Consider the following 27,291-nt stretch of genomic DNA (forward strand, 5'->3'; position numbering starts at 1 on the left):
TTGTATTAAATTGTAAGTTTCAAATTATATTGTTTTAAGTATGTGGCTTTGGTTCATTTTTGTCAATAAATAAATGAAGGTCTTTTTTTTACTCATTTGTTTAAATGGGTTCTCTTTATCTAATTTTAGGTCTTGTGTCAAGAACAGATCACATTTTCAGGCATATTTACAGGTAGTCCTTGAGTTATGACTGGTTGATTAACGACTGTTCAAAGTTATTACAGACCTCTCTAGGGGTACTTAAGGCCTAGTTTCAAAGTTCTGTCAACTCACTCCCCTGGTCTGCATTTATAGCAGTTTGTAGAGTCCTGCACTTACATGGCAATATTTTACAACAGTTTTTTCTAAAACCCAGCATTTACTTCTGGCTTTCAGCAAACCCTACCCAGTGTGGACCATTCATTCACTTAATAACCATGGCATTCATTTAATGACTGCTGCCAAAAATTGGGTCACATGGGTGAGCCAACTTTTGACTGTCACGACTTATGAATATGATTGGTAGGCTCCATTATGGTCATAGGTTGATGACTACCTATGTGTAGAAATATTGAAAATTCAGTTTACAAACTTTTAAGGACCACTGCATTTACTATTATATTGTACAGTTCTTGTCCTCTCTTCTATTTACTTCCATATCTGAAATGCCTGCTGTTGCTACTGTAAAGTCAAAATATCCATCAATATCTTATCCGGCCCACTTATCTAAAATGGAAAGGAACTGGATGTCTCTAATACTAGATACAGTTGGACATACTACATTGCTCCAAAACTGTGAAGAATCCTTAGATCTAAAATGAGTTTTAACCTGGGCAAATCTACTTATCCAATATGATGAAAAATGCTAACAAACGTTGTAGTACAGAGAAGCATTTTACATATTTGTCCTCCTTGATAACTGCCTGCTATAGAAATTCTGCTGTAGAAAGATGGAGAAAATGTTCAAGACAAGACAAAGAAAAACATATTTGAGTAATATAGTGCTGAATAAGTATTTTAAAATAAATACTAAGAAGCACCAGTGCTATAGATATATAAATCTCTTAAACAATATAAACATCTAATGTAGAAGAATAAAATATATTAGCATTTGTAATGATAGTACTAACTAGATACCTAATATTTTTCTTGTTTACTGGATCAGATGGTCATCAAAGTAATGTACTCTTCGTTTGAATTTGCTATTGTTTGTTGTGATTAAAGTTCCCAAGGATTTAACTGAATTATAGTTGATATTGTGGTGATTTTGCACGATGTAATTTTTTTATTCCACTGTATTTTGCATTAAATTAGATTTTTTGATAATTTTGCTATTAGCAAAAGTATGTTGAGCTGTATTATGAGGCTTATGCATCCTTAACATTACTTTTCTTTTTTAAGGAATGATAACTTGGGTGAACGTGAATGAATAAAGCCACTTCTGCAAATGTAGGGCAGAAGGCCAATGATGCAAACAGTATGGCCCTAATGAACGGACAGACCAGTAATATTAATATTGTAGCTACTGCTTCAGAGGTAAGGAAGAAATAAAGAATGTCTTATGCAGTCAACTTAATTAACAACAGAATAGGTCCATAATAATCATATATACTGCAGTACACAAAGGGGGAAAATTTAAACATTATGGTATGCAGAGAATTCCTCTGTGCTATAAAATTTTAAGGCATGTACTATTTACAGTATAAAATATGAAAACAAAGGACAATCTAGGTATGACTGTAATTGACCTAAACATATGGTTGTAAATTTTGACAGTGATTAAACAGTTAAACCATGTGTCTGTGCCCAGTTTTATGACCTTTTTTGCAGTGGTCATTAAGTGAATACCATAGTTGTTAAAGAAATCCATTTTATCCAATGGGTGTTTTTTGTCAGTAACTGGAAGTAAACACTGTAAAGTGGCAAAAAATGCCAAAAATCATGGTCACATGACCATGGGGTACTGCAAATAGTCATAAACGTGAACTGGTTTTGCCAAGCGCCAAAAATGCATTCATGTGACCGAAGGAGGAGTACAGCAACCAGAACCAGATCATAAGTATGTTTTGACAGGTCCATTGTAACTTGAAATAGTTGCTAGGCAACCAGATGTTAACCAAGGATTACGTATATGGACATTTACATTTTTTTAAAAATGATGACTATATAGTACTATTCTTTCAAACTAGGAAACCATGTCTTCAGAATATTTCCCTGATTAGATTTGGGGGGTGGGGTGTATATAATAAAATGAAAATCACATAACTGAAAACATTGTTTGATCTCATTTGAAATATTATTTTAATTTGAAAAATCCAGGTTTACCTACTAGAAGTTATTTGTCAATATGGTGAATGATTTGCCCATTGATGATCAAAAGTAGTAAAAATGTAAAACAGTGGCCACTAATAGGAAAACTATCTCAACAATAAAGAGACAGTATTTTTATCAGTCCTGAGTCTGCATGTTAATGGCTTTTACCAAAATGGAGTATTGTTATTAATTGATTCTTTATGCAAGTTGAATTTGCAATTTATGTGAGGGGAAAGAGAGGAGAGGAGAACATGGCTCTTTTATAACAGGGGTCCCAATCCCCGGGCTACAGCCCATTACCAGGACATGGCCTGTTTGGAACCAGGCTGTGGAAGTGGTGGGCGAACATGCAGCAAGCACACGCTCAGCTCCATTTACGTGAGTGGCAGGTGTGCATGCCTTCCACTTGCACAAATGGAGCTGTGCAAATGTGCCTACCCACCACTTGTGCAGAACCATCCCCTCTCCCCCAACACCAGTTCACCAGTCCACAAAGCCGGAAAGGTTGGGGACCACTGTTTTATAAATATAAATATATTTGGTATAATATATTTTGATTAGATTGACACAAGAGTTAAAGATTTCAAAAGATTTTCACTATTTTAATTTCACTGACTTGGGTTTTAATAATGCATTTTACATTTCTGTACATTCAATAGAATTCAATTGTACCTTCAATATGGTTTCTATCGTATTTCTTTAATAAATAATTTAAATTTATATGTTGCCCAACTCTTAATAACTCTGGGCGGCTCATAGAAATTATAACAACACCAATAAACGATAAAAGATAGCAAGAATGACAAACCAGATAGAATAAAGCAAGAAGTCTCATTTTCCTTTGCCTAGCCCTAAGGCCTGGGTGAAGAGCCACGTCTTCACAACTCTTCTAAACAACAGCAGAGTGGGGGCCATCCAATCTTTGGAGGGAACCTTATTCTAGAATAATACAGGTGCTGCTGTAGAGATGATGCACTTCCAGAGTCCCAGTAGATAATTCAAATAAACCCAGAACATCCCAAAGATGCTTTTTCACAAGGAGTATAAATCTTTCCATTCCCCACCGTCCAGTCAGCTGAAGAAGCTTCTTGGATGAGAAGCGAAACATCTTCAAAGAAAAACAAGAAAGTCCAATTGCCTTGTGAAAAGCATGTTTGGGATAACTATGACCTGGATGACTGAGAATCTCCATAAACCCAGAATATATCAACCCTACATTTTCAAATCAGCTGAGGAATATTATGAGAGAGGAGCAGTTCCTCAAGTACAGGTAGTCCTCAAGTTACAACCATAATGGAGCCTGCCCATTAGGGTTGGAAGTTGGGACAGCGTTAAATGAACTGCTTCAAGTAACAACCAGCCATCCCTGCTCTCCCCAGTGCATTTCTTAAATGAATGCACAGATCATTAACTGGAGCTCAGTGATGGGGGTATCCTGGGAGGATTTAAAGGCTAGACTGAAGACTGCCTCTAGATAGACAACTAAAGTTTGCAAAGACTCAGTTTTCTCTATTTTGTTGCCCTAGTTAGCTAACTTTTGGAGATAATGTTTTTTTTTCTCCAGTTCAAGAGAAAAAGCTGCAGAAAGATTTTCTTTCCTTGCTTGCTTTGTTTCTCTACTCTTCAGCTGGAGTCGAGGTAATTTTTTTTAAAAGGGTTAGAGTTTGAAGAGCAGAGGCAGAGACTTTATTTTTAGCACTTAAATGGGGAGGGGAGATCAACAACTTGTCCCTCTCAGCTTTTTTTGTTTTGTTTATTGAAAAAATGTGGCTTTCTAGGGGAAGGAGGAGTTTAAGCAAGGGAAACGTTTGGGGAAGTTCATCTTGAAGCTGGCAGCTTTTATTCAGGATCCAGCTTCCTGAAGCCTAGCAAGAGGCAAGAGAGCTTTGCAGCCTCCCAATAGCCAGCTGATTGGTGCAGAAAACACTAAAAGCAGCTGCTATTTCCACCAAGGAATTGTCAGGGCTCTGAAAATGGAGTGTTGCAACAAATGGTCTGCCATAAGGGCGAATGACTGCAGGGGCACTGCAGCTGTTGTAACTTTGCAAGAGGTCATATGTAGCTTTAGGGTGCGTAACTTTGAACCCTAGTTAACTTTAAACCCTAGGAGTTTATAGGTAATGACCGACATTACCTATAATGTCGAACCTATAATGTCGACCGACGAACAGGCTTCGTCTCAACCCGTCCAAGACCGAGTGGCTGTGGTTTCCGGCGTCACGTCATAGCCAGTTGGTTCCATCTCTGGCTATCGGGGGTGAGTCATTAGCCCCCGCGGAGAGGGCTCGCAACCTGGGCGTCCTCCTGGATGCTCGGCTGTCTTTAGACGATCATGTGACGGCCGTGGCCAGGGGGGCTTTTCATCAGGCTCGCCTGATACGCCAGTTGTGCCCCTTTCTGGATCGGGACGCCCTACGCACAGTCACTCAAGCCCTCGTTTCCCGCCTGGACTATTGCAATGCTCTCTACATGGGGCTCCCCTTGAGGTGCACCCGGAGGCTCCAGCTAGTTCAGAATGCGGCTGCGCGGGGGATTTTGGGGGCCTCTAGATGCTCCCATGTAACACCTCTCCTGCGCGAGCTGCACTGNTTTTTTTACAGGTGTGTTTTTAGAACAAGCCCGTTATTTAATTCGATTTTAAAACAAACTATTTATTACCGTGGTTTTTAGTATCGCCTGTTCACCGCCCTGAGTCCCGCAAGGGAGATAGGGCGGTATATAAATTTAATAAATAAATAAATAAATAAATAAATTTTGAATTACATCTTGAAAGAAACTGGAAACAATGCAGCTCGTGAAACAGAGCTGTTACATGAGCACACCAAGGCATGCTCATCAGTAACATTGCCACATTCTGGCCTAGCTGAAGCTTCCAAGTGGTCTTCAAGGATTGCCCCATATAGAGTATATCACATAGTCAAGCCAAGGGTATGAGTGACTTATCTGAAGGATTACTGGATTTAGGAAAGTGCATAGCTGGTGCATTGAATTGAATTGTACAAAGTCCTTCATGACCACAGCTGACTTCTGCATGCTCTTTAAGCAGGAGCTGTTCCTCCCCATTCAAACTTACACAGCCTGCAGGCACTGGGACCAAACCTTGACAGTCTGAGATGGCTGGCCTGAGATTTAATTGGGTATCATCATTTATTTTTCCAGTGTTATGTTCATATCAAAAATGGTGTGAAATAGAGTGTTTTAAAAACTAGTGACTGACCCAAAGCTACCCAGTTAGCTTATCTAGCTTAATGTGAACTTGAATCTAGGTCTCTGATCATTACCTAGCACTTTAGTCTATACATGTACTGGTTCTTAATTTTATTTTCAGGGACAAAAGTTAACTAATTCCTAGACAATTTTTCATTTGCCTGAATTGATACAATAATATGCAAGTAATCTCTCCTAAAAACCACTTAGGAACTTCTTCAAAAACATCTTTGTACTGAGTTAACTTATTTCTTCTTGGACAGAAGAGTAGCAGCTCAGAATCATTGAGTGACAAAGGTTCTACTGAATTGAAGAAAAGTTTTGATGCAGTAGTTTTTGATGTTCTGAAAGTTACACCTGAGGAATATGCAGTAAGTAATTAACTAATGTTCCTAATCTAATAATCCTTTTGCTCTACATTTAACAAATTGTAGCATATTAGTTTCTATTTTTCTTCAAGAGAGTTAAGAGAGAGCTTGGGATACTCTGTATCAGAGGAATGAAGAATCATACAGAAGTCTACTATACACTGCATTAAGAGAAACTGTTAGGAGTACTGTATATGGGAAAAACATTTTCTGTCTTTATAATAAAATATAATATAATAAAATATAATAAAAATTCAAATAAGTGCTATTCTCTATCATAATTGATTATTTAGTATCGGTAGGACTAGAATTAAAATTAATGTAGTCTTTCAAATCAGAACTAAAACTATTTTTTATTACCATGTTTCCCTGAAAATAATACCCAGTGTCATGGTTCCGACAGATGAAACTCTTCAAAAGAACTTCGAGGCATTGTTTACCTTAAAGAATCTTTTATTCGAGAAACAAAGTATCGGCACTACATAGTTAAAGCCAAAAACTGAATTCCCCTCCCCTGCGCACAAAGTAGCAAAGCACAATTCCCTCCTCCAATTAACAGTCATAAACTTCCCAATGAGCTTGAAGCGCGGGCTTTCTCCCCAGCTTTGCAGCCCGCCAAATCTTTATCAACTCTGGGCGCAATAACCTTGGATTCCCACGGCTGAGTTATTACAGTTATGACTAGCTGGACTCTCATCCACATTCCCCCTCCCAGCATCAACAAACTCTAAAAGTGATAGAGAAAAGATGGCTACATTTCCATCTGTTGTCAAAGCAAGAACATCCAATGTTAGCAGCGTTGACACCCAGCCAGAAAATAAGCCCTAGTATGATTTTTCAGAACACTTGTAATATAAGCCACGCCCCAAAAATAAGCCCCAGTTAAGATTATCAGCCAGCAGACACATTTAGTACCGTATTTCCCCAAATATAAGCCCTAACTGGAAAATAAGCCCTAATTCATTATTTGCAGCAAAAATTAATATAACACTCGGTCTTATTTTGGGGAAAATACTGTAACTACTTTGAGCATACCAGCATTACTGTATATCCTCCCCCTTTTTTTTAAGAAAATGACTTGAAGCAGAATGTTCACTATTCTTCTCCAGAAGTACGTTTGAGATTTACTGCATTTTGAATGGAATGGGAAATCCTTTTACATTAGCCTGGATGCTAGCAATTTTTTTATAGCTTTTGCTGTGTTGAGAATTGGGTAAAAATATATTCCTAATTCTCAGTCTCTACCACTTCAAATGGTCTTGTTCATTATTTATAGCATTATATTTAAATAATGCTATGTTGTTACCCAGGTGAAAATGAAAATAAAGAACTTGTGGCCCTTGGAGTTTATTTTTTGAACTACAAGTCAATCTTCCTTTTTTCTACAGCATGTGAGATGTAGCCTCCACCGATGGGTTATCAATGCCTCCTTGCTCAGTTTAGACTAAGATCAAACTTTGGCCACGCCTCCTTGGGCTGTCCTTCCCCAGTTTGTTCTTAGTCTCGGCTCAGTAAGGACACAACTTAGTATAGCTCCTCAATAATTTAATTGTAGTTAGCTTTAGGTGATTGGGAATTAGCAAATTTCATTGATTCATTGCATTTTTTCTCCTTTAAAGATTTAATTATCTATTAGAGGGTTTAGAAAAAGGGGTTTGTTTTTTTTTATTTTGGTTGGCTATATTTCAGCCCTCAGGGGACTCCCTGCAGGGAGGCAATTCCCTCAGAGCCTCAGAATTGCCGTTTGCCTCCGTTCCTCTCCGTTTCAACGCTGCGAAGGGGATTCCCCTGAGCGTTTGGGAGGCCTCGTTTATTGCTAGCATCGGCTGCCTCACACTGCGAGGCAACAGGAGTTTTTTGTTTGCAATCGGCTTTTCAGCGCTGTGAGGGGATTTCCCTGAGCGCTCGGAGGCTTCTTCCCTCGGCTCGGAGCTTGGCGCGGCACGGGGATTCCCCGCACTACTTGCTAGCCGGCCCTTGTCACAGGCGCTTGAGCAAGGAGAGGGGATTTCCCCAGGGACGAAGAGTTCGTCGGAGTGAAATCTTCTCCTCGTGGCCACGAGGCTCCAGTGGAGAGCGGAGGCCTGCTAACTGATCTTCAATCGCAAGTTTGCTTTTGTTTGCCTTATTTGCAAGGGGAGTGAAGACTGGGTGGCAGAGGCCGTGGAAGCCCTTGGCCACTTTGCAGGGCCTCATAAATCGTTCCCTTTGACTCTGAGTCGCCATTTTGGCGACCACGAGGCTTGTGGCCGCCATTTTGTTTCAAACTAGGCGTGGCCGCCATTTTGTTGGGGACTCCACACCGAAGGGAGATTAGGCCTGCAAATTCAATTTACAGCCTGCTGTGTTGGGCTTTCTGGGGGTATTCTGCAATTTTCTCTGACCAGTTCAAGGATTGCTGTTAGAAAGGGAAGAATCTCCTTCTTGTCTTCTTATCCCTAACACACTCATTGGGGGAATTTATTCCACCTGTTCTAATAGCTCGCGGCGCTGTGCCTGCAGGGCCTAAACAGGCAGCTTTACTAATCTGTCTGGCTGTTTGCCAATTATGGTTGTCTTAGGGCGCGGGGAAGGCTCCCTCCCGGACAACTTGATCTGTGTGTTTACCCCCACTGCAGGACTTCTCTCACTTGGAGGGTCCGGCTCACAATGGCAGATGGTGTGTCTCCTCAGACCTTGCAGGGTTCAGTTGCCCCCCCCCCGCACAGTCAAAGCGCAGATCTTCTGATCCAGGCGCGGGGGGAAAGAAGAAAGCCAAAACCAAACATCTATCTACAGAACCCTCCAAGGCTGCTGAGCGTCTCCGGAGCTCCTCTGTGGACCGTAACCTCTTTCTTAAGAGGTCCCGTGTTTCCTAGTCCAGGTCACTTCGACTGCACCAAGGGGGACGAAGAGACCCGTCAAGTGGTAAACTCGAAGGTGGTCACGGAAGAATAGTTCGAGGATACCGAACCAGAGGAGTTCCCCCTTGACTTGTCCAACCAGAGGGAAGAGGGGGAAACAGTGTCCCGCTTTTGCCTTCGGGCCCCTCAGTCCCAGTTACCTCAAACACCCCTCAGCCAGCTGAAGCCTCTACTTCAGGGGTCGCCCCTACAGAGCAAACCTTCTGGGCACAACAGTTTAACACCTTTATGCAACAGGCCTTCACCCAATTTATGGCATCTTCCATGGCTCAGGGACCTTCACAGGTCCCATCCACCTCACCTCCAACCTTACCAGCAGGTCGGACGGAGGGGCTACAGTCCATAGGCTCTGGTATTTCTGAGACCTCCTCCCACCTTGGGGAGGCCGAGTCGGTTGACTTAGACGCTCCTGACCTGCCTATGTCAGAGGATGAAGAGGGTACTTCGACCCTTCTCTTTTCAAATCCCTTTTATTAAAGGCCTGTACCACGGCCAATTTGGTCACAGAACAGGAGCCCGAACCTTCTACGTCGACTCCACAGGAGTCAAACCCCTTATTTACGGTGAAGGTTGTGGAAGAAAAACATGTTCCTTGCCCTGCAGTGTTCCATACCACGGTGGAGGACCAGTGGGCATCACTGTCCTCTACCACTCAGCCCAGCAGCACGGAAAGGAAACTCTTTAATGTTTCTCCTAAATTTTCTTCCCTCCTTGAGGTTCCGAAGGTAGATGCCCCGCTGACGTCTTTATTCTCTACGTCCACAGTTCCGGGGGACATGGCTGAACACCTCAAGGCGGAGGATAAAAGATTTGAGTTTTCTCCCCGCAGAGCTCATCAGGCTTCTGCCTGGGCCATCAAGGCGGCGACTTCGTCCTTCTTTGCGAGGACCTCCATCATGTGGCTCCGTGAGTTACAGGCCTTGATTTCCCCGGATCAGGTGCGTGCGCAACAAAATCTGGGTAAACTTCCAGCTGCTGCGGAATATATCTCAGACGCATCCCTCCACTCGGTCAAACACTCAGCCAGGTCTATTGCGGCCATGGTAGCGTCTCGTAGATTCTTATGGCTCAAACAGTGGAGGACAGATCTTAAATCAAGATGGCGTCTGTCTACAGACACATATAAGGGTAATCTGCTATTTGGGGCAGTTTTAGAACCGCACCTAGTTGAAGGTAAGGACAAGAGGAAAACATTGGCTCACCCCTCCAAAAAGGCGGATAGGAGACCCCAGCAGGAGTTCCGTAGACAGTCCTTTCGGACTGGAGCTTCCTGGGAGTGGCGGCAGCCCTTTCGAGCAGGGCAGTCCTGGGATGGGTCCAGAGGTTCCCGATCCTTTCCCCCCAGACAGGATCGACAACAGGGCCGCCAGAACACAGGAACCAGGGGACAATTCCAGAACAAGCGCCCCTTTAGGGGAGCTGGAGGACGTTCGTTCAGGAGGTCCAAGTGACGCCACTATGGATCCTCCCATAGGAGGTCGCTTGACTCTGTTCAGCGACGTTTGGGAGGTCACCACCAAGGATGCTTGGGTAAGGGAGACCATAAGGCTAGGACTAGCCTTAGAATTCCACTCCATCCCCCCAGACAGATTCGTCCAGTGTCCAACCTCAAAACAGGCAAACAGGGCGGGGCTAGTCTCCCAGGCCATTGCCCACCTGTTAGAAATAAAGGCCATAGAGCCGGTTCCTCTAGATCAAAGAGGAAAGGGGTTTTACTCCATTCTCTTTGTGGTCCCCAAAGCATCGGGAGGTTGGAGAGCGATCTTAGATCTGAAGGGACTGAACCATTTCGTAGCCTACAGGCGATTCAAAATGCAATCCCTCAGATCCATCCTGGCCAGTATCAGGAAGGGAGATTACCTCTCTTCCATAGATCTGACAGAGGCTTATCTTCATGTCCCAATCAGACCACATCACCGCCGGTTCCTCCGTTTTTGCCATGCACACAGGCATTATCAGTACAGGGCTCTGCCCTTTGGTCTTTCTTCGGCCCCTCGCGTTTTCACGAAACTACTGGTGGTATTGGCAGCCCATTTCAGGTTGATGCCGGTAAGAGTACAGTGCTACCTGGACGACATCATTGTCCAGTCCAGATCATTCCGGTCAGCACAGCTGGATCTACAACTCACGATTCGGACTCTTCAGAGGCACGGCTTCTCCGTGAATTTCAAAAAGAGTCACACCATTCCGACCACTCGGATTCTTCATTTAGGCGCGGTGATAGATTCAAACCTGTGCAAGGTATATCTATCCCAAGAACGCAAGGCCAGCATCAACTCTTTGGTTCGCAATATCCAGAAAAACAAGGTGGTTCCTCTGGTCCAGCTGTCTCAGCTATTGGGGAAAATGATTTCGTGTCTGGGCATAGTGCCTTGGGCCCGACTTCACTCCAGACACCTACAGTGGTTCCTCCTGCCTTTCCAGAAGAGGAACATGAGTTCCTCCGTACGGAAAGTGAGAGTTCCTCACCACACTCTATTGTCTCTCCACTGGTGGGTGTCGTCAGCCATACACAGGGGTTCACTGTTCAAGGAGCATCACAGGCTAGTCCTGACCACGGACGCCAGCTTGTTCGGCTGGGGCGCGCACATGCAGACTCACATGGCACAGGGACAATGGACCCAATCCGATCTCGCTCACAACATCAATTGGTTGGAGCTCAGGGCTGTACACCTGGCTCTACGCCAATTTGCCCACATAGTAGCGGGAAGACACGTCCTGGTAATGACGGACAATGTTGCTACCAAGGCCCATGTCAACAGGCAGGGGGGGACGAGGTCTTGGTCCCTCATGCAGGAGGCTCTATCCCTGGGGCGGTGGGCAGAACTCAATCTGGCATCCATTTGCGCAGAGCACATCTCCGGGGAGGCGAATTGTCAAGCCGACTCTTTGAGCAGGGTATTGATAGACCACTCAGAGTGGCGCCTGGACCCGGCTCTTTTCGTGAGAATAGCGGAGAGATTCGGACAACCTCAGGTGGACTTGTTCGCCTCGTCGGTAAACGCTCAACTACCCAGATTTTTCACAAGGTTTCCATCACGGGGGGCGGAGGGGACAGATGCGCTCCGCAGTCCTTGGCCCAAGGGGCTCTTGTATGCATTCCCTCCTCTTCCTCTGATTCAGGCAGTCATCAGGAAACTGCTTTTGGAACAGGCGGAGCTGATCCTGTTGGTCCCTCACTGGCCAAGGAGACCTTGGTTTGCAGACCTAGTGGATCTGTCGGTCTCTCCGCCATGGAAGATCCCACCAAATCTAGTAGCTCTCAGTCAGGGTCAGCTACAACATCCGGATCCGCAGTGGCTTCAGTTAGCCGCTTGGCACTTGAGCGGGAGAGTTTAGCCAGGCAGTCATTTTCCCCGGACGTCATAGCGGTGATTCAAGCCTCCAGACGTCCTTCAACTAACAGGATTTATGACGCCACATGGAGGCATTTCTGCACTTGGTGCGCCTCCCGGAGTTTGGATCCATTGAAAGTCTCCATTCCAATTATCTTAGATTTCCTCTTAGAGGGCCTGAACAAAGGCCTGGCCTATAACACTATTCGTAGACAAATTGCTGCCTTGTCCTCAATTCTCACTTGTGAGAATCATGCGCAACTGTCACATGACCTGACAGTCAGGGCTTTCCTTAAGGGAGCTGTTCACACTGCTCCTCCCGTAGTGCATAGATACCCCACGTGGGATTTACCAAAAGTATTGCTGGTTCTCACAGGGCCACCCTTTGAACCTATTAGATCTTGCTCTTTACACTTCCTTTCTCTGAAAGTCGCCTTTTTGGTTGCCATTACTTCGGCAAGGCGTATTTCTGAACTGGCTGCGCTCTCAGTCAGAGGGGACCTCTGTAACTTTCTGGAGGACAGGGTGGTCCTTTGGTTGGACCCATCCTTCATCCCGAAGGTCAATACTTGGTTTCACAGGTCTCAGGACCTGGTTCTTCCAAATTTTTGTCCTCGACCATCCCATCATCTGGAAAGGCTGTGGCACACGTTGGACGTACGACGGGCCATGCATCACTATGTAAAACGTACAGAACCTTTTCGCAGGACTGAGGCTCTGTTTGTGTCTTTCCATCCTTCTTCCAAGGGTCTGAAGGTATCATCTTCAACCATTGGAAGATGGATCAGGGCATGCATCTCTTATGCATACAAGTCTCAGACTCTTCAGGTTCCGGCGAATGTCACAGCTCATTCCACACGTAGTGCGGCCACGTCTGCGGCTTATTCTGCCCAGGCTTCGGTGGAGGAGATTTGTCGGGCAGCCACCTGGTCTTCTCCCTCTTCCTTTATAAGGCATTACAAACTTGATCAGTTTGCGGCGGCTGATGCGGCCTTTGGCAGGAGGGTCTTGCAGAAGGTGGTGGCGGCTCGTGACTCACAGACCTAGACTTCCCTCCCATTGGGGGACATGGGGGCTTGGGTATGTCCCATCGGTGGAGGCTACATCTCACATGCTGTAGAATGGGCGTTGTCTTACCTGAACGCCATTTCTCAGCATGTAGATGTAGCCTCCACACCCGCCCGTGTAGGTGGGTCTAGGCTGTACTTTCAGGAGGAGTGTTGTGTCAGCTCAAGTGGGCTTCGCCTCGTCAATCAACAAACTGGGGAAGGACAGCCCAAGGAGGCGTGGCCAAAGTTTGATCTTAGTCTAAACTGAGCAAGGAGGCATTGATAACCCATCGGTGGAGGCTACATCTACATGCTGAGAAATGGCGTTCAGGTAAGACAACGCCCATTTTAGTCTTTTACCACAAAGAATCCTTATTTTTAAGGGCTCTTAAGTTTAAAATATTCCCGGAAAATGACAGTGAGAATTATCTCTTACGCATGTGAGAATTCAATTTCTTCAGCACAGAATTTTGTGGCTGAAATCAGATATACTTCAAAATAATGAATACATTCATAAGTGCCTCTGTTTATTTATGAACACTGCAGTCCATAGTGATTTCTTATCTGAACAATGTCTAAAGCGTTCAGATCACAAGGTAAGTGTCATAAACAGGAGCTTAGTGAATATTCAGCAAAACTAATTCCTCATGAAGATTCAGACACACAGAAAATGACTGTCCTATAAAATTGAAAAGGAAAATGCCAAGTGAAAATACAAATATTGTTTTGAAATATATTAATATTTGAAAGGGGAGTTGGTTTGATATAGTAGTAATTAAGATGCCAATGCTTCTAAGATAAGAATAAAATCCTCTCTTTGTTTCTAATTTGCAAAAGGAATGAAAAGCAAAGATTTCTGACTATAATATGTTACATTTCTTTATATAGTCTTATTAACAGGTGGTAGCAAAGTGAGTGGAAATGAATGCAATCTACAACAAAATGTGTTCCCGATCAGCTAGAATTCTTAGTAATTCTAATAATAACTAGTACTAATAATTCTGATTGATCACTCTGGCAATTGTGAAATTAAGTTATACTTTCTCTTTTGAATTGTCAGCATCTTAGCTCTTTCTATTAAGGAACGCTTTCCTGAATTTTCTTTTTCAGGACTGCTCTCATTTCTTCTTTACCCTAGAATTATAATTGTAACCATATATGTATTACAATATGTAATCACATAGCTAAGGAAACAGAGGGGGCATGCTGTCATTTTGCTAGGAATTGTTAAATAATCAAATGAACTGAGTTGTGAAACAAGGAACATAATTTTAATTTTCTTATAACTTTCATTTAAGGGCCAGATTACACTCATGGATATTCCTGTATTTAAAGCTATTCAACCAGAGGTGAGTGTTTCTTAGAAAACTTAATATAATTTGATAAAAAAACAAGTTACAGTTCTATTATGGTGTTTTCTATATTTCATCTTTTATATATGGTAGATGCATATAGACTGTACTTTCCTTTTGCTTTAATAGCTTTAATGATTGACATCTGAATGGCTAGATAAATAAAACATGTAATAAGTAAATGTACTTTTCCTGCTTAAATATTATTATAGATTATATTAGGTGGGCATGTGGTATAGAAAATACTAGGATGACATAGTCCAGAAATTAATTAATTAATTCGTCTCAACAAGTTTAAATTTGAATAACTTATCATTTTCTCTTAAAATATAGCAATCTGTTTATACCATATTGCATCACTTAACTATAGACAAATTCTTAAAACTTCATCGTTCAGTTCTGATCGGCAAAAGTCCACTAAGGGTTATCAGAAATAACATCTATATCTAGCCTGATTACCCTTTTGCCATTTATTCCCAAAGTTGCAAAGTACTCAAAGTTGTACTTGAAGTACAGAAGGAAACTTAGCCAGAGAATGCCATCAAATTTGCTGTTCCCAAGGTTCTTAATATTTAAAAAGCAGTTAAAAGTCCTCCTACTATCAGTTTCAGCTATAATGCCATTCCTCAGTCCTTCAGTGACATCTAGCACACCATGTCCTTGCCAGAAATGTTACCTTCTGGGTGCATTTCAAGCACAGGCTATTATTACCTTTAAAGCCGTATATGGCAAGGGACCAGATCGTATGCAGGATAGCCTATCCCTAAGGGGGCCTGCCCATCCAACAGATTAAAGGTGGGCACATTCCTAATCCCTTCCTTTAAATTATGCCATTTAAAGGGACCTAGGGAGCAGGCCTTTTCTGTGGCAGCCCCTGCCCTATAGAACATTTTTCTCCTTGATTTTTTAACCTTTTAATCCCTCCCCACCTTTTTAACCTTCCAAAAAGCACTCAGGACCTGGCTTTTCCCCCTAGGAGAGGATAGGCAGAGATTAGTAAGATGAACTGTGCTGCGCATGGGAAAGTTTAGCTATGGCATCAGGTCTTTTGATTTTTTGTTTGTTTGTTAAGACACATGTTTTCTTTTTTGATTGTAAGCCACTTAGAGTTTGGTACAAGATGGGCAGTTATGTAAGTGTTTTGGCTAATTTAGTTATTAATATTCCGAAGGCTGCTGTTCTTGGATCAGAAATAATTGTCCAGTTTGTGCCATCTTTTGTTCTTTGCTTTTATCATAGTATTATTGTTTTGCGAACAGCCCAAAGTTGCTGAAAGTCAGGCAATATAAAAAAGTTGACAAATAATGTGGGTAACAGTAAATAATCTTTCAAGTAAAGCACATTTGCTATTCTTTGCAATATAAATACATGCATATACATAATGCTGTTCTCTTGCAATATAAAAAACATACAGAACTCCAAAACAATAAGATGCAGTTAGAAAAAGAAATTACAGACAAGATAAGAGAAAGAAAAAAGGGAATCTACATTTAATTTAAATCAATAACACTCATTATACTTTTCCATGCCTTTATAATCTTTGCAAACCATTTTTCTTTCACCACATCCATTCCTTGATTCATGCAAAAACATCTGTTACTAAAATCACATTCTTTCTTATGTTTTATTAACCCCATAGTGATGTAAAAGAAGGCAAGATCACTGATAAGAATTTTTATGCCAGTTTTCCTAAGGGTTGATCTTAGGGAGTGAATTTAGACTGAAAGGGGATTTTAAGAAGAAGGCAAATCTTGTAAGAATTTATGCAAAAATTACATTTTAATCCAATCTTTCTCAGAATCTTTTCATATAAAAGAATGTGATATAAACTAAAGAACACAATTCTTTTAGGATTTATCTGCAACAAAGTTTGCAGTTTGGCATGTTTACCTTTATACTTTTGAGAGAAATAAGTCAAACTAGAAAAGTTAACATTGAGAAGAGATTTATTTTTTTAATGTAGGGTGAGAAACATTGAGTATCTTAATATAAAAACAAGCATTTGATTCATAGCTGTTTAAATTACAAGGTGACTTACAGCTTCAAAGGACCTTCTTCACAGAAATCACTTATTTTGCTTTCTGCAAATGGCAAGAAAATATATACCATCTTAATTATGCCGTTTCCACTTTTCAAAACACCCAGAGTTGATCTGGGCTGTTCTCTGGCTACTTAACAGTTTTTGACATGTTTCCTGTAGCAACCCAGGTGAAGACTGGGAATTGGAGGGAGCTCCAAGTGTTTTTTTTGTTTGTTTGTTTTTTTGTGGGGTTGGAGGATTAGGTGAGAGAGAGAGACAGTTTTCAGCCTGTACCTAACTGTTTAGAATATATTTTGCTATGTCCTCTACTTAAACCATTATAGCAACATGCAACAGTGGTTTTAGCTACTAGAAAAAGTGATTATAAAATAGCTGGCGTGCTGTCTTTTTGCAATTACAATTAACATTAATATTTTTAAATCAGTCAAGCATTGGTGGTTTGGATGATTGCTGTCTGTTTATATCAACTACTTACATTTTTTACAGACTACAGACAAATTCATATAGTATATTCTAGAAAAATGGATTGGGAAGTGCCATTACAACTTCAAGCAATCACTAAACAAATGGTCTAAGACTACCTATAATGGCAGTCTTTAATGTTTTAAGTATTGGCAGATAAACAGTTCTTCAACAAGCTTCTGTCTTCTTTCAGTGATCTTACTCTCTTGCACTTTTTCAAAATTTCCCCTCCATTCTCTCCTTATTTTATCTTGTCCTTCCTAGTTTGAAGAGTGTTTCCAGTTCTGGATTGCAGACAAACTCTAGACCATTCAGGCATTATGAATCTGGAGCACTGATCAGGTGAGCACACTGGATAACTCCTGCCTCAGTGTTGCTCCAGTGATGTTTGAAGTCTTTGAAGTTATTCATGTGTTTAGCACAAAGGGAGAGCATTTTTGTTATGTTTCTCTTGAGCTAGGGTATAGACTGTTCTGTGCAATAATCTGTGCTAAATTCATGAATCACTGCAGGAAAGCCAACATCATTTCAGTGACATTGATAAGGGATGATTCTGTGATGGAGTCCCTACAGGTAAATACTCCAGTTTACATAATGTCTGAATGGGGCTATCTTTAGTATGTTACTGAAAACTCGGCTTGTTATATAGGAATCAAGCTAATATTGCATATTTATTAACATAGTTTGACTGAATATATTAGAGAATAGCACTTATTTCATAGCTTGAGAATTTTAGTGAAATGTATACTATTAGACAAATTTAAGCATTAAAAACAAGGATATACAAGATAGTTGAGATTTCACACTCTCTTTTATACACTTAATCATCTCAATTTAGAATGCTATTCAACGGAAATTTCAAATGAAATGCTTCTGAAGATTCAAAGATTCACACATTGCTAAAGACATGGAATTGTTCAAATTATGTTATAATTCATAGTACTTTTACAAAAAGCATGCTCAGGATTAACATTTATATCTAGCACATCAGCTTTACCAGTAATATTATGAAAAATATAAATAGAACTTTTATTAATAAAAGGAAAAATCATGTTTTGTTTTGCAATCTGAACACTGACATTACATTATTTCTTTCACTGTTCATCTAGGAACTGTCAAGCTGTGGTTGGAATAAAAAGGAAAAATATAGTTCAGCACCAAATGCAGTTGCTTTTACAAGAAGATTCAACCATGTAAGTTGTGAGACTTAACTGTATACATCACAATAAAATACTGCAATTAATAAAACCATGTGCTCTATTCTTTTGTTAAAACCTTAATTTATGTTAAAGGTAGGGATATCTCTATACTTCCGTCTCTCACCTCTGCCCTTACCCTCAATGAGATTGCATAACAAAAATAAGACTAAAAATGTCCATCTATCTGAATGAATAGAAAGGACCTACCGTATATACTCGAGTATAAGCCGAGTTTTTCAGCCCATTTTTGGGGCTGAAAAATGCCCCCCTCGGCTTATACTCGAGTCAGCGGCGGCGGCGGCGGCGGGGGNGGGGCGGCGGCGGGGGTGGGGCGGCGGCCAGGGAGGAACAGCCAAAATGCCCCCTCGGCTTATGCGCGGGTCACCAATTTTTCCCAGTTCTCTGTGGGAAAATCGGTCCCTCGGCTTATACTCGGGTCGACTTATACTCGAGTATATACGGTATGCTAATTGAATCCACACATGAGGGAAGTATACATTCTAAGGGAATAATTTGCATCTTTTAAAGTGACCCATTGATTTTATAATGGGAAATTTTTGATTATTTCGGTATTCACATTTTATTAGCACTACCACCACCACTTCCTTTTTGTATATATTTTAATGTAGACCTTTTGTTTTCAGGTAAGTTTTTGGGTTGTTAGAGAGATTCTTCATGCACAGACATTGAAAATAAGAGCTGAAGTCCTAAGCCACTATATCAAAACTGCTAAGGTAAGAAAATATTTTTAGGGAACAGTTTTAAACTTTAAAACTCCTTTCAAAAATCTATTACAATTTTGGTTCCATTTACTTATAATATGAGAAAGGTATTATTGTGAATAAGTTATAGAAATTACAACATGTAATAATTCTTCATTATTGTTTGAAAGTTGCAGAAATAGATTATGATATTGCTAGTAAGTTTGAAACCGTTCCTCTGAAACTGGCAGTACATATGTTGAATCAACCACAAATTAATTACATTTGTAAATAAATGTATGTTAAAAAGTGCACAATATTTTCTGGCTTTATTTTTTGAATAATGTATTGAAAGTCTTGATTTACTGGTTGCATGTTTCTCTTGAGCACATAGTACAAAACAACAAGTATTTGTTGATGAAGTCATGAACAATATTAAAGTTCACTCCTATAATTTCTTGTTACCCATTTCTTGTATTTATGTAGCTTTTAGGCTTTTTATATATCAGTCACCAAAATAATATTATTTTACATGATTTTATACTTTTATTTTAAAATAATTTTCTATTTGCAACAGTTTTTCAGATTTAGATGTTTTTATCAGAGTTCTAATAGAAATATGTAATTTCAATTCTAGTGATATATATATTTTATAAATAGACACATAATAAACTTGGTGGAAATGTTAAATTGTGAATGATAGATAAGTCAACAGATGAATATGGCGGGCACATGCTACTGCTCTATACTATATTTCTGTGTTAATTTCCCCCCAGTTTCTCTATTCTAAGTAATATTAACCTTAATTTTATACTTAAAGAGTATAAGTGTGCTGCTGATCTCTTAACCTAATTAAAGAAGAAGTTGTTGTTCATTTTGCCCCAGGCCAAGCTAGATTACACACAAAAATCACATTTAGACAGCTACAGAGGGGCATAAACAGAATCTAGACTTCCCCATACCCAAGACCCTCAAATGTTTGGGGAATCCTTGTGGTAGAATGGCAAAAGGATAAGGGGAAAGGAAGTGATTGTTGAATAATTAGTAGAGTTGCTTTCTATTCCATTCTCAGTATTTCTTTTGTACTTTCTTCTTTCTCCCCTCTGTCAGAAAATATATCAGCAGATTCTCTCAATCCTCAAAAAGAATATTATTTATAGGTCAGGCAAAGAGCGAAAGCATTTGAAAGTTTCTGCTTGGATCCAACCTAATCTAGATCGTATAGGACAGAATAGTTGTGAAGCTTTATGATTCACTTCAGTTTTATAATTCTTTGGCAGTTTTATTTTGGCTGAAGTATCGGTTATCATCTGGTTGTATCCATTCTTTATTGCCCTGCACTCTTAGAACATTGTTCAAAGGTTTATGATTTAACAGTAATTTAACAATTACTTGATATTGAGCTTCCATTTCTGTTCTTGTCCTCAGAAACTTTATGAACTAAATAATTTACATGCTCTTATGGCTGTGGTTTCTGGATTGCAAAGTGCCCCCATCTTCAGGTTGACTAAAACATGGGCGGTGAGTGAATTACATTAAATAATTGCTTTTTTATTAATGAATAACAAAACATCAATTATATAAGGAGCTGGCCTAGTCAATAGATTTTATAGGCATCTGTGGTATAAAGAAACAAAATAAGAAAAGAATATGAAGGGATGTATTTTAAGGCAAAAATTGGAATCTTTTGAAAGTAAGAGTAAGAAATTCAGCAGAAGTCCATTAAGGGCTGCTAGAAATAACGTATCTATTTTAACCGTCATCAGATAAACTAATATTATATTTCTTTCTTTTATAGTGATAAAATATTGATAGTTCCTTCAAGTAATGTTCTAGAACTTGACTTTACATTTTTTTTCTTTGTTCCTTCTCATAAAATTCTGTAAAGCTTTAACAAGCCTCTTTTGTAAATTCAATATAAGAAAATTATCCCAGTCACTTTCTTGATTTGCTGTTTGTATAACCCTTTTAATTATTAAGATGTTAGCCAGTTTCTTTTGTACATCCATTGTAGCATCTTTTTCCATATTGTAGTGTGTTATTTTTAAATCCCCTTTCAAATCAGTCTCCATTTTGTCAGGTAAAACGTATTCCTCTTCCATAACATCTTTTAGACACAGTCATTCTATAGAGGCAAACATTGTTAAAGTTAGCTTCTAGGTTCAGTGTTCGAAAATATTCTTCATTATGTTAGAATATTTTGCTTCATCCCAAGTCCACTTCGAGTGTTCTCCTTTAATTGAAATTTTTAGTTATCTGTAGTATCCAATTCTTACCTTATGCTTTTTTAGCATTCAAAATTATTTATAATTTATTTCAAATTAATCTGGATTCTTAATACATTTGTAATTTTCTAAAATCAAAATTTTAATCAACCTATATTAAAATAATAGTTTTTAAATTCCTTAAGCTTGTATTTGAAACTTTTTTTTTTACTAAGGACTGAAGAAACTCACCACGTACTAGAAAACCTGTTGATTAAAAGGTTTATAGTATCTGAAAAGAGTTATCAAGCAGTTTTTAAAAGTGCTTAGAAAAAGAAGTATGTAAACCCAAGGTTCTTTCAAAGGCATCAACTGTGGTTTGAGCAAGATGGCTGTTTCCTTGTCTCCCAGAACTCTAAATTTGCCAGAGACTGCTAGCTTGCAATCTGTTTGTGAGGAGCAGCTGTCTTTAGCATTTATAGATGATCTCAAGTCCTTTCCTTGTCCAGAGAGGAAGTATCGAAGAGCTAGCTAGTCTACTTGCTGTTTTTTCATACAACTAAGGTTGTCGGCTCCATTTTTCACAGAGTCATCTTGAATCCGCCATTTCTTCCCCAGAAATCCTACAGGAAAATTACAAGTGGTACTTGTTTCCTGAGATGGTCAGGAACTTGGGTCTTGAAAGGTAATGGTGCTTAGTGAATGGTTCTGCTGCTTATTTGAGGAATGATTTCAGCCTCAGATAAACACTCTGTTCCTTCAAAGGCCTCTAGCACTAGATGGTACCAATAGCAGTGGTGGAGCAGTGGTTAGAATGCAGTACTGCAGACTAACTCTGCTCACTGACAGGAGTTCAATCCTAACCGGCTGAAGGTTGACTCAGCCTTCAATCCTTCCGAGGTCGGTAAAATGAGAATCCAGATTATTGGGGGCAATAAAACCACTTAGAGGGTGCTGTAAAGCACTATAAAGCAGTATATAAGTCTGAGTGCCTTGCCATTTCTATCTGGAGAAAAGCAAAGCTATCCTTCTGAAAATATGTTTTGAAAGATTGGAGGATTTTTTGGAAACACATGAAAAGCAGTGCAGAGGGCTATAAAAAGAAGAGATGATTGTTAGATATTTTTTATTAGATAATTAATATGGCTTCCTTCCACCTTTTCTTCACTTAGGAGTCTTCATTAGATTCTGATTCTAATTTTTCCTCCCTGAACTTTGATGCTTTGGGGTCTTTGACACATTATCTAATGGCAATTTATGACTTTTGACTTTGAAGTTTGCACTGTATTTTGACTCTGTTGTGATTACCTTAGTAAGAGAGAATGGAATAAATATTTTTTTAAAAAAACAAAAACCCATCGGGATATATTTTATATCTATTGCTACTTTTTAAGCTTATTTTAAAAATCACCAGCAGAATACTAGGGATTTAATATGAAGGGTAATTTGGCCTTGAGGTTTATTTGTCTGTTTAAATGTCTGTTTTAAATGTTTTCTTTTAGTCAGTTGTAGGTTTTTCAGCATCCTATTTTGTCATATAAAATAACTATTAAATACCTGACTATAAAAAGATAGCTTTTACACTAATAGTTGTCTGTTCTTTATTTTCCCAAAAGTTACTGAGCCGAAAAGACAAGGCTTCTTTTGACAAACTGGAATACGTAATGAGCAAAGAGGACAATTATAAAAGACTTAGAGACTATATTAGTAGCTTGAAGATGACTCCTTGTATTCCTTATTTAGGTAAGATAAATACTTTTTTAAGATAATCTGTTAAAATACTGATCTTGGCTGCAGTCTGTGAACTTAAAGTTTTACCATTACTGTTTCTGTTTAAAGAGAGTATCTTGTGACTTACATTTAAAATTCATTCTCTTTTCAATATGAAGTAATATAATAAAGCTTGTGTTGCAAAGCTGCTTTAGTCAGACATTTGACCCTTGACCAGCCTACAGAAGTTGTGATGATCTGGCTCTGCTATCTGCTTGAGGCTAAGGCAGCCTCACCAGCTGAGGTTGTCTTGATTATTTATAGAATCTGTGTTCTCCGACAGAATGCTTTGAGTTGTGATTGCAAATAATGTCTGGATTTCAAACTATCATAAATTTGCATATAATAAGTTTTAAAGCATGCAAAATTTTCTTTTGAAAAATTTGACATGAGAAAGGACATGCTAAGAATTCGGTAAGTGTAATATTTGAATTTTTATTGAATTTCAGCATTTGGAAAAAGAAAAAACAGGAGGTCAATTTACCTCATCCCTCTTGTGGACATCATCATTACTGCTATCATCCTAGAAGTGATTGATTTTTTTAGAAGAGCCTAGCTTAGCTCACTACTGCATTTTAGAAATTTCATGTTGCTTCCATATTCTTTTCCAACACATACACACACATACACACACATACAGATATAGAGCTAAGCAACAATCACTCTCAAAATACAAAATCCAGTCCTTGTTTTCACAGTTCGTATTCAACAAGTCTCTACAAAAATACCAGTTTTGTCCTCTATGCAAAATTCTGGGCATATGGACTTACATTTTTGAATAGTTCTTCGTTCCTGTCAACAAGGATAGCCACAATTTAATTGGAATACCTTGTGTTCCCCAAAGGTAAGACCTACTTCGAAAATAAGCCCTAGCTTGATTTTTGGGGGTGGACCTAATATGAGCCTTACCCCCCAAATAAGCCCTAGTTTTGGGGCGAGGCACACACCTAAAAATCAAGCTAGGGCAGGGGTGAAGGGGTGGAACTGCCCCACGCACTCCGCACCCACTTACCATTGCAGCCTGTCTCTTCTCGCCGGCCCACTTCTTCTGTGGTGTCCCCTGGCTTGCATTTTGCAATTAGTTAGGCCTTTCCGGAAGGCCTCTGCAATCAAGAACTGAGCTACGGATACAATCCATAGCTCAGTTCTCAGCTGCATCTCTGACTGCGAAATGCAGGCCGTGGGACACTGCAGAAGAAGTGGGCTGGCTGGGCGGGGCTGTCAGTGCCGGAGGTGAGTGGAAAAGTCATCCCCTGAAAATAAGACTTGGTGCCTCTTTTGGAGGCAAGAAAAAAAAGACCGGGTCTTATTTTCAGGGAAACACGGTAATAGCCCATATCCATGACATGTATTGATGTCTGGCCTTGAGAAGTTTGTTTTGCCGCAATTGGACTTTAGCAGGGCACTAGAAGTCGAGGAATACATTGGCACATCTTGAAAAATCTTTCAGTAAATATAGAAAATGCAAAATGTACTTGGGATGTACACAATGTTTCAAATTCAAAATATTTTGAACTTGAAACAGATTGGGTTCCCATTGAAGCCACACTTCAATGTGGCAATGTATTTCTACAGTGCTGAGCACATATTTACACTATTGCTGAACAAATAAATGGATTTGGCAAACATGAAGATAAAGATAGAAAAGTATTATTATATTATTCTTGTGTAATATAGTAATACTTGTGACTTTCGTAGTTCCTCTTGTGCTTTTTATAGTAAAACAATTTCCAAAACTGTAATGAAATACTGGATTTATACAGATTTTTAAAATGATTTTAGGTAGTTGCATATAATAATTAATTTATAGATTTATTATGGTATTGTATAAAGACCATTCAATCACATATTTAGTTCAGTTGCTTCATTCAATCTATGGATAGTTTACTCTAAACATGATCTGCAATTTTTTTTAATAGATTCTAAAAAAGGGATTTTAAAGAATTCAAGTTTTCCTGTTTTCAACAGAACTCCTGTCTAAGAGATAGATGTAAACTAGCCATTTATATGCTAGTTGTTTTTAAATCATTAAACTGTTGTCAAAATAATGAAAAAGGAATATCATCATACATCTGGCTGTTTGAAACGCTTTCCTGCTTCTTAGGCAGTGAGAAATAAAATTTAAAAACATCCATGGTAAAAAAAACATAGCAAAGATACATTGTGACACTTTCAGTGAACTGAAACCATTTAACTCCAAGATGAGAAACTTGAATGCCTTGCTATCTGCTGTACTGCTATGAAAGAGAAAGGTAATCATGTCAAGCGTGTGTGCACATTTATGCAATTAACATGAAAACTTTAAAATGTGTAACTGTAAAAACACCTAATTCATATATTGGCAATGATATACCCTAATAGACGCGTGGTGGTTCAGTGGCTTTATGACCTTGGAGAAGGTTTCTGCTCCAGCAATTCAAATTCTAGCATTGTGTATCAGGGTAAGCTCCCGTCATTTGCTTCAGCTTTTGCCCCCCTAACAGTTTGAAAGCATGTTCTATGCGAGTAGATAAAATAGGTACCACTTCGATGGGGGGGAGAAGAGCTGGTGCAGGCAGTCACATTCCTGCCCTCTGAACCTTCCCAGTTGCGGCGCCTGTTTGCAAGATGGTGCCAGGGAGGGAGGGGGCCTTGAATGACTCTGCAGGAAGAGCTGCTTGTCTTTTTTTCTGATGTGAAGCTAGCTCACCCTTATGTGACGCGCCACAGAAAGGACGCATTTCCTAGAATAGAGCTGGTACTTTGGAAGCCAAAGTATATTGTGATCTCCTGGCTAATGTAACAATGCCATAGGCTAATAATAATAATACGGTATAACCTAACCATATGAAATAATTGAGAGAATGTATAGGTTCAGTATTTGGAAAAAATCAAATTCTGCCTGTCCAAATGGATCCCCAAAAAGCTACTTATGGTTGTATCGGTCTTCATGTTCATGTCTTCGCATTTCAGCACTTGGCAACCAGTGCTTACATTTATGGCTATCTGTAACCATTTGAGATTGCATTTTTTTTTTACTATTTTTGTTAATTTTCAGTGGGTTTTTTTTCAGTTTCCAGCAAAAACTGCCATTGGATAAAATGAATTAGTTTAACCACCATGTTCAGCTAACAACTCTGATGTTAATTTAATGACCGCAACATTTGCTTAATGGCCACCACAAAAAAAGTTGTAAAATCAGGCGTCATCATGTGGTGGCCCACTTAATCACCATCACAACTTATGACTGTAATTCTGAGCTCAATTACAGTCATAAGTTGAGGTCTATCTGTATATATATTCAGAACACACTATAATTTAATAGTTTGAATAGGCTTGCCTATGCGGTAGTCTACATTTATTTTTATGTATCTTGTAACCAAGAAAAAAGATTGAAACCCATTTGTCTTAAATTAAGTAGAAAGGAACCACTGGCCTAGGAGGTTTTAGGATTGTAATAAACATATTTTTTTTCCTGCCCTTTCTTCATTTCTCCACAGCCTTACGTTTCCCTCTTTGTCTGGATAGTGGGTGAGCAAGAATGGGACTTATATTGATTGCATTTAGGTTAAAGCAAATGATGTGAAAAAAATCTATTGATATCAGTGAAAGATAGTTTTAGAAACTGAATTGTTGTATGGGTATAATTTGGAGAATGGCACAACTTGGACAAAGAAGTGCATTACCTGAAAATTTCCCATGTTAAACTTAGAAATATTTTTCTATTATCTTTAACAAGGTTTTCTTATTTTAAGCAGAAAATTCATGAAAAGTCACACATTAAATGTAAAATTGGTTGTTTTAAGTATTAGGAGGTATTTCAAGTTTAAGGTTAAAATGTTTCCAAAATGCTTTTAAGAACATATTTAAAACTCAAAAATGAAACATTTCATGAAATTTGTATTTGAATCCATTCAGAATGAAGCAACTTGCATACTTTTAGTTCTTTCTAAGCTTACTACTTGCATAAGTGAGTTTTTCAGAGTACCATAAATGGACAGAGAAGGATTACAATTTTACTTGTACTATACTATTTTTACAGTTTTACTTGTACTATTTATTTTATAGTTTATTTTATCCATTGTGATTCTTTTGTTTCATTCTGCTGATCAATCACAAAAACAAAATGATTGTCCAAAAAAGATTAACCCATTCTTATATAACTGCTATCTTCACTCCCTATCCCTACATTTAATTTAGAAAACAAACCTCATGCTATATTTATGCCCTATTTATTTATTTATTTATTTATATTTAAACTTCTATGCCGCCCTTCTCCCCAGAGGGACTCAGGGCGGCTCACAGCATGTTAAAAAAACAACACAAAAAAACATTTCCCCTATAAAACCAATTAAAAAGCAAATATATTAATAGCTGTGTCATATTTAAAATCTTTGAAAATTTTTAAAAATTATTCCCTATTTAAAAT

At 39.3% G+C, this 27,291-nt stretch overlaps 1 protein-coding gene across 1 annotated transcript in view; it reads left to right on the forward strand.

The window, feature by feature from the left end:
- RALGPS2 (Ral GEF with PH domain and SH3 binding motif 2) overlaps positions 1–27,291 on the forward strand; it is a 106,485-nt gene that overhangs the window by 16,561 nt on the left and 62,633 nt on the right. Inside the window, exons 2-8 of the mRNA XM_015811259.1 lie at positions 1,381–1,515; positions 5,763–5,870; positions 14,453–14,503; positions 18,119–18,202; positions 18,853–18,942; positions 20,338–20,430; positions 22,730–22,856. Coding sequence (XP_015666745.1) covers positions 1,405–1,515; positions 5,763–5,870; positions 14,453–14,503; positions 18,119–18,202; positions 18,853–18,942; positions 20,338–20,430; positions 22,730–22,856 — 664 coding nt within the window. The 5' untranslated portion in view covers positions 1,381–1,404. The remainder of the gene's footprint in view (positions 1–1,380; positions 1,516–5,762; positions 5,871–14,452; positions 14,504–18,118; positions 18,203–18,852; positions 18,943–20,337; positions 20,431–22,729; positions 22,857–27,291) is intronic.

This window comes from Protobothrops mucrosquamatus, unplaced genomic scaffold, assembly GCF_001527695.2.
Source record: "Protobothrops mucrosquamatus isolate PMUCROS unplaced genomic scaffold, P.Mucros_1.0 scaffold35, whole genome shotgun sequence".
NCBI classification, from domain to species: domain Eukaryota; kingdom Metazoa; phylum Chordata; class Lepidosauria; order Squamata; family Viperidae; genus Protobothrops; species Protobothrops mucrosquamatus.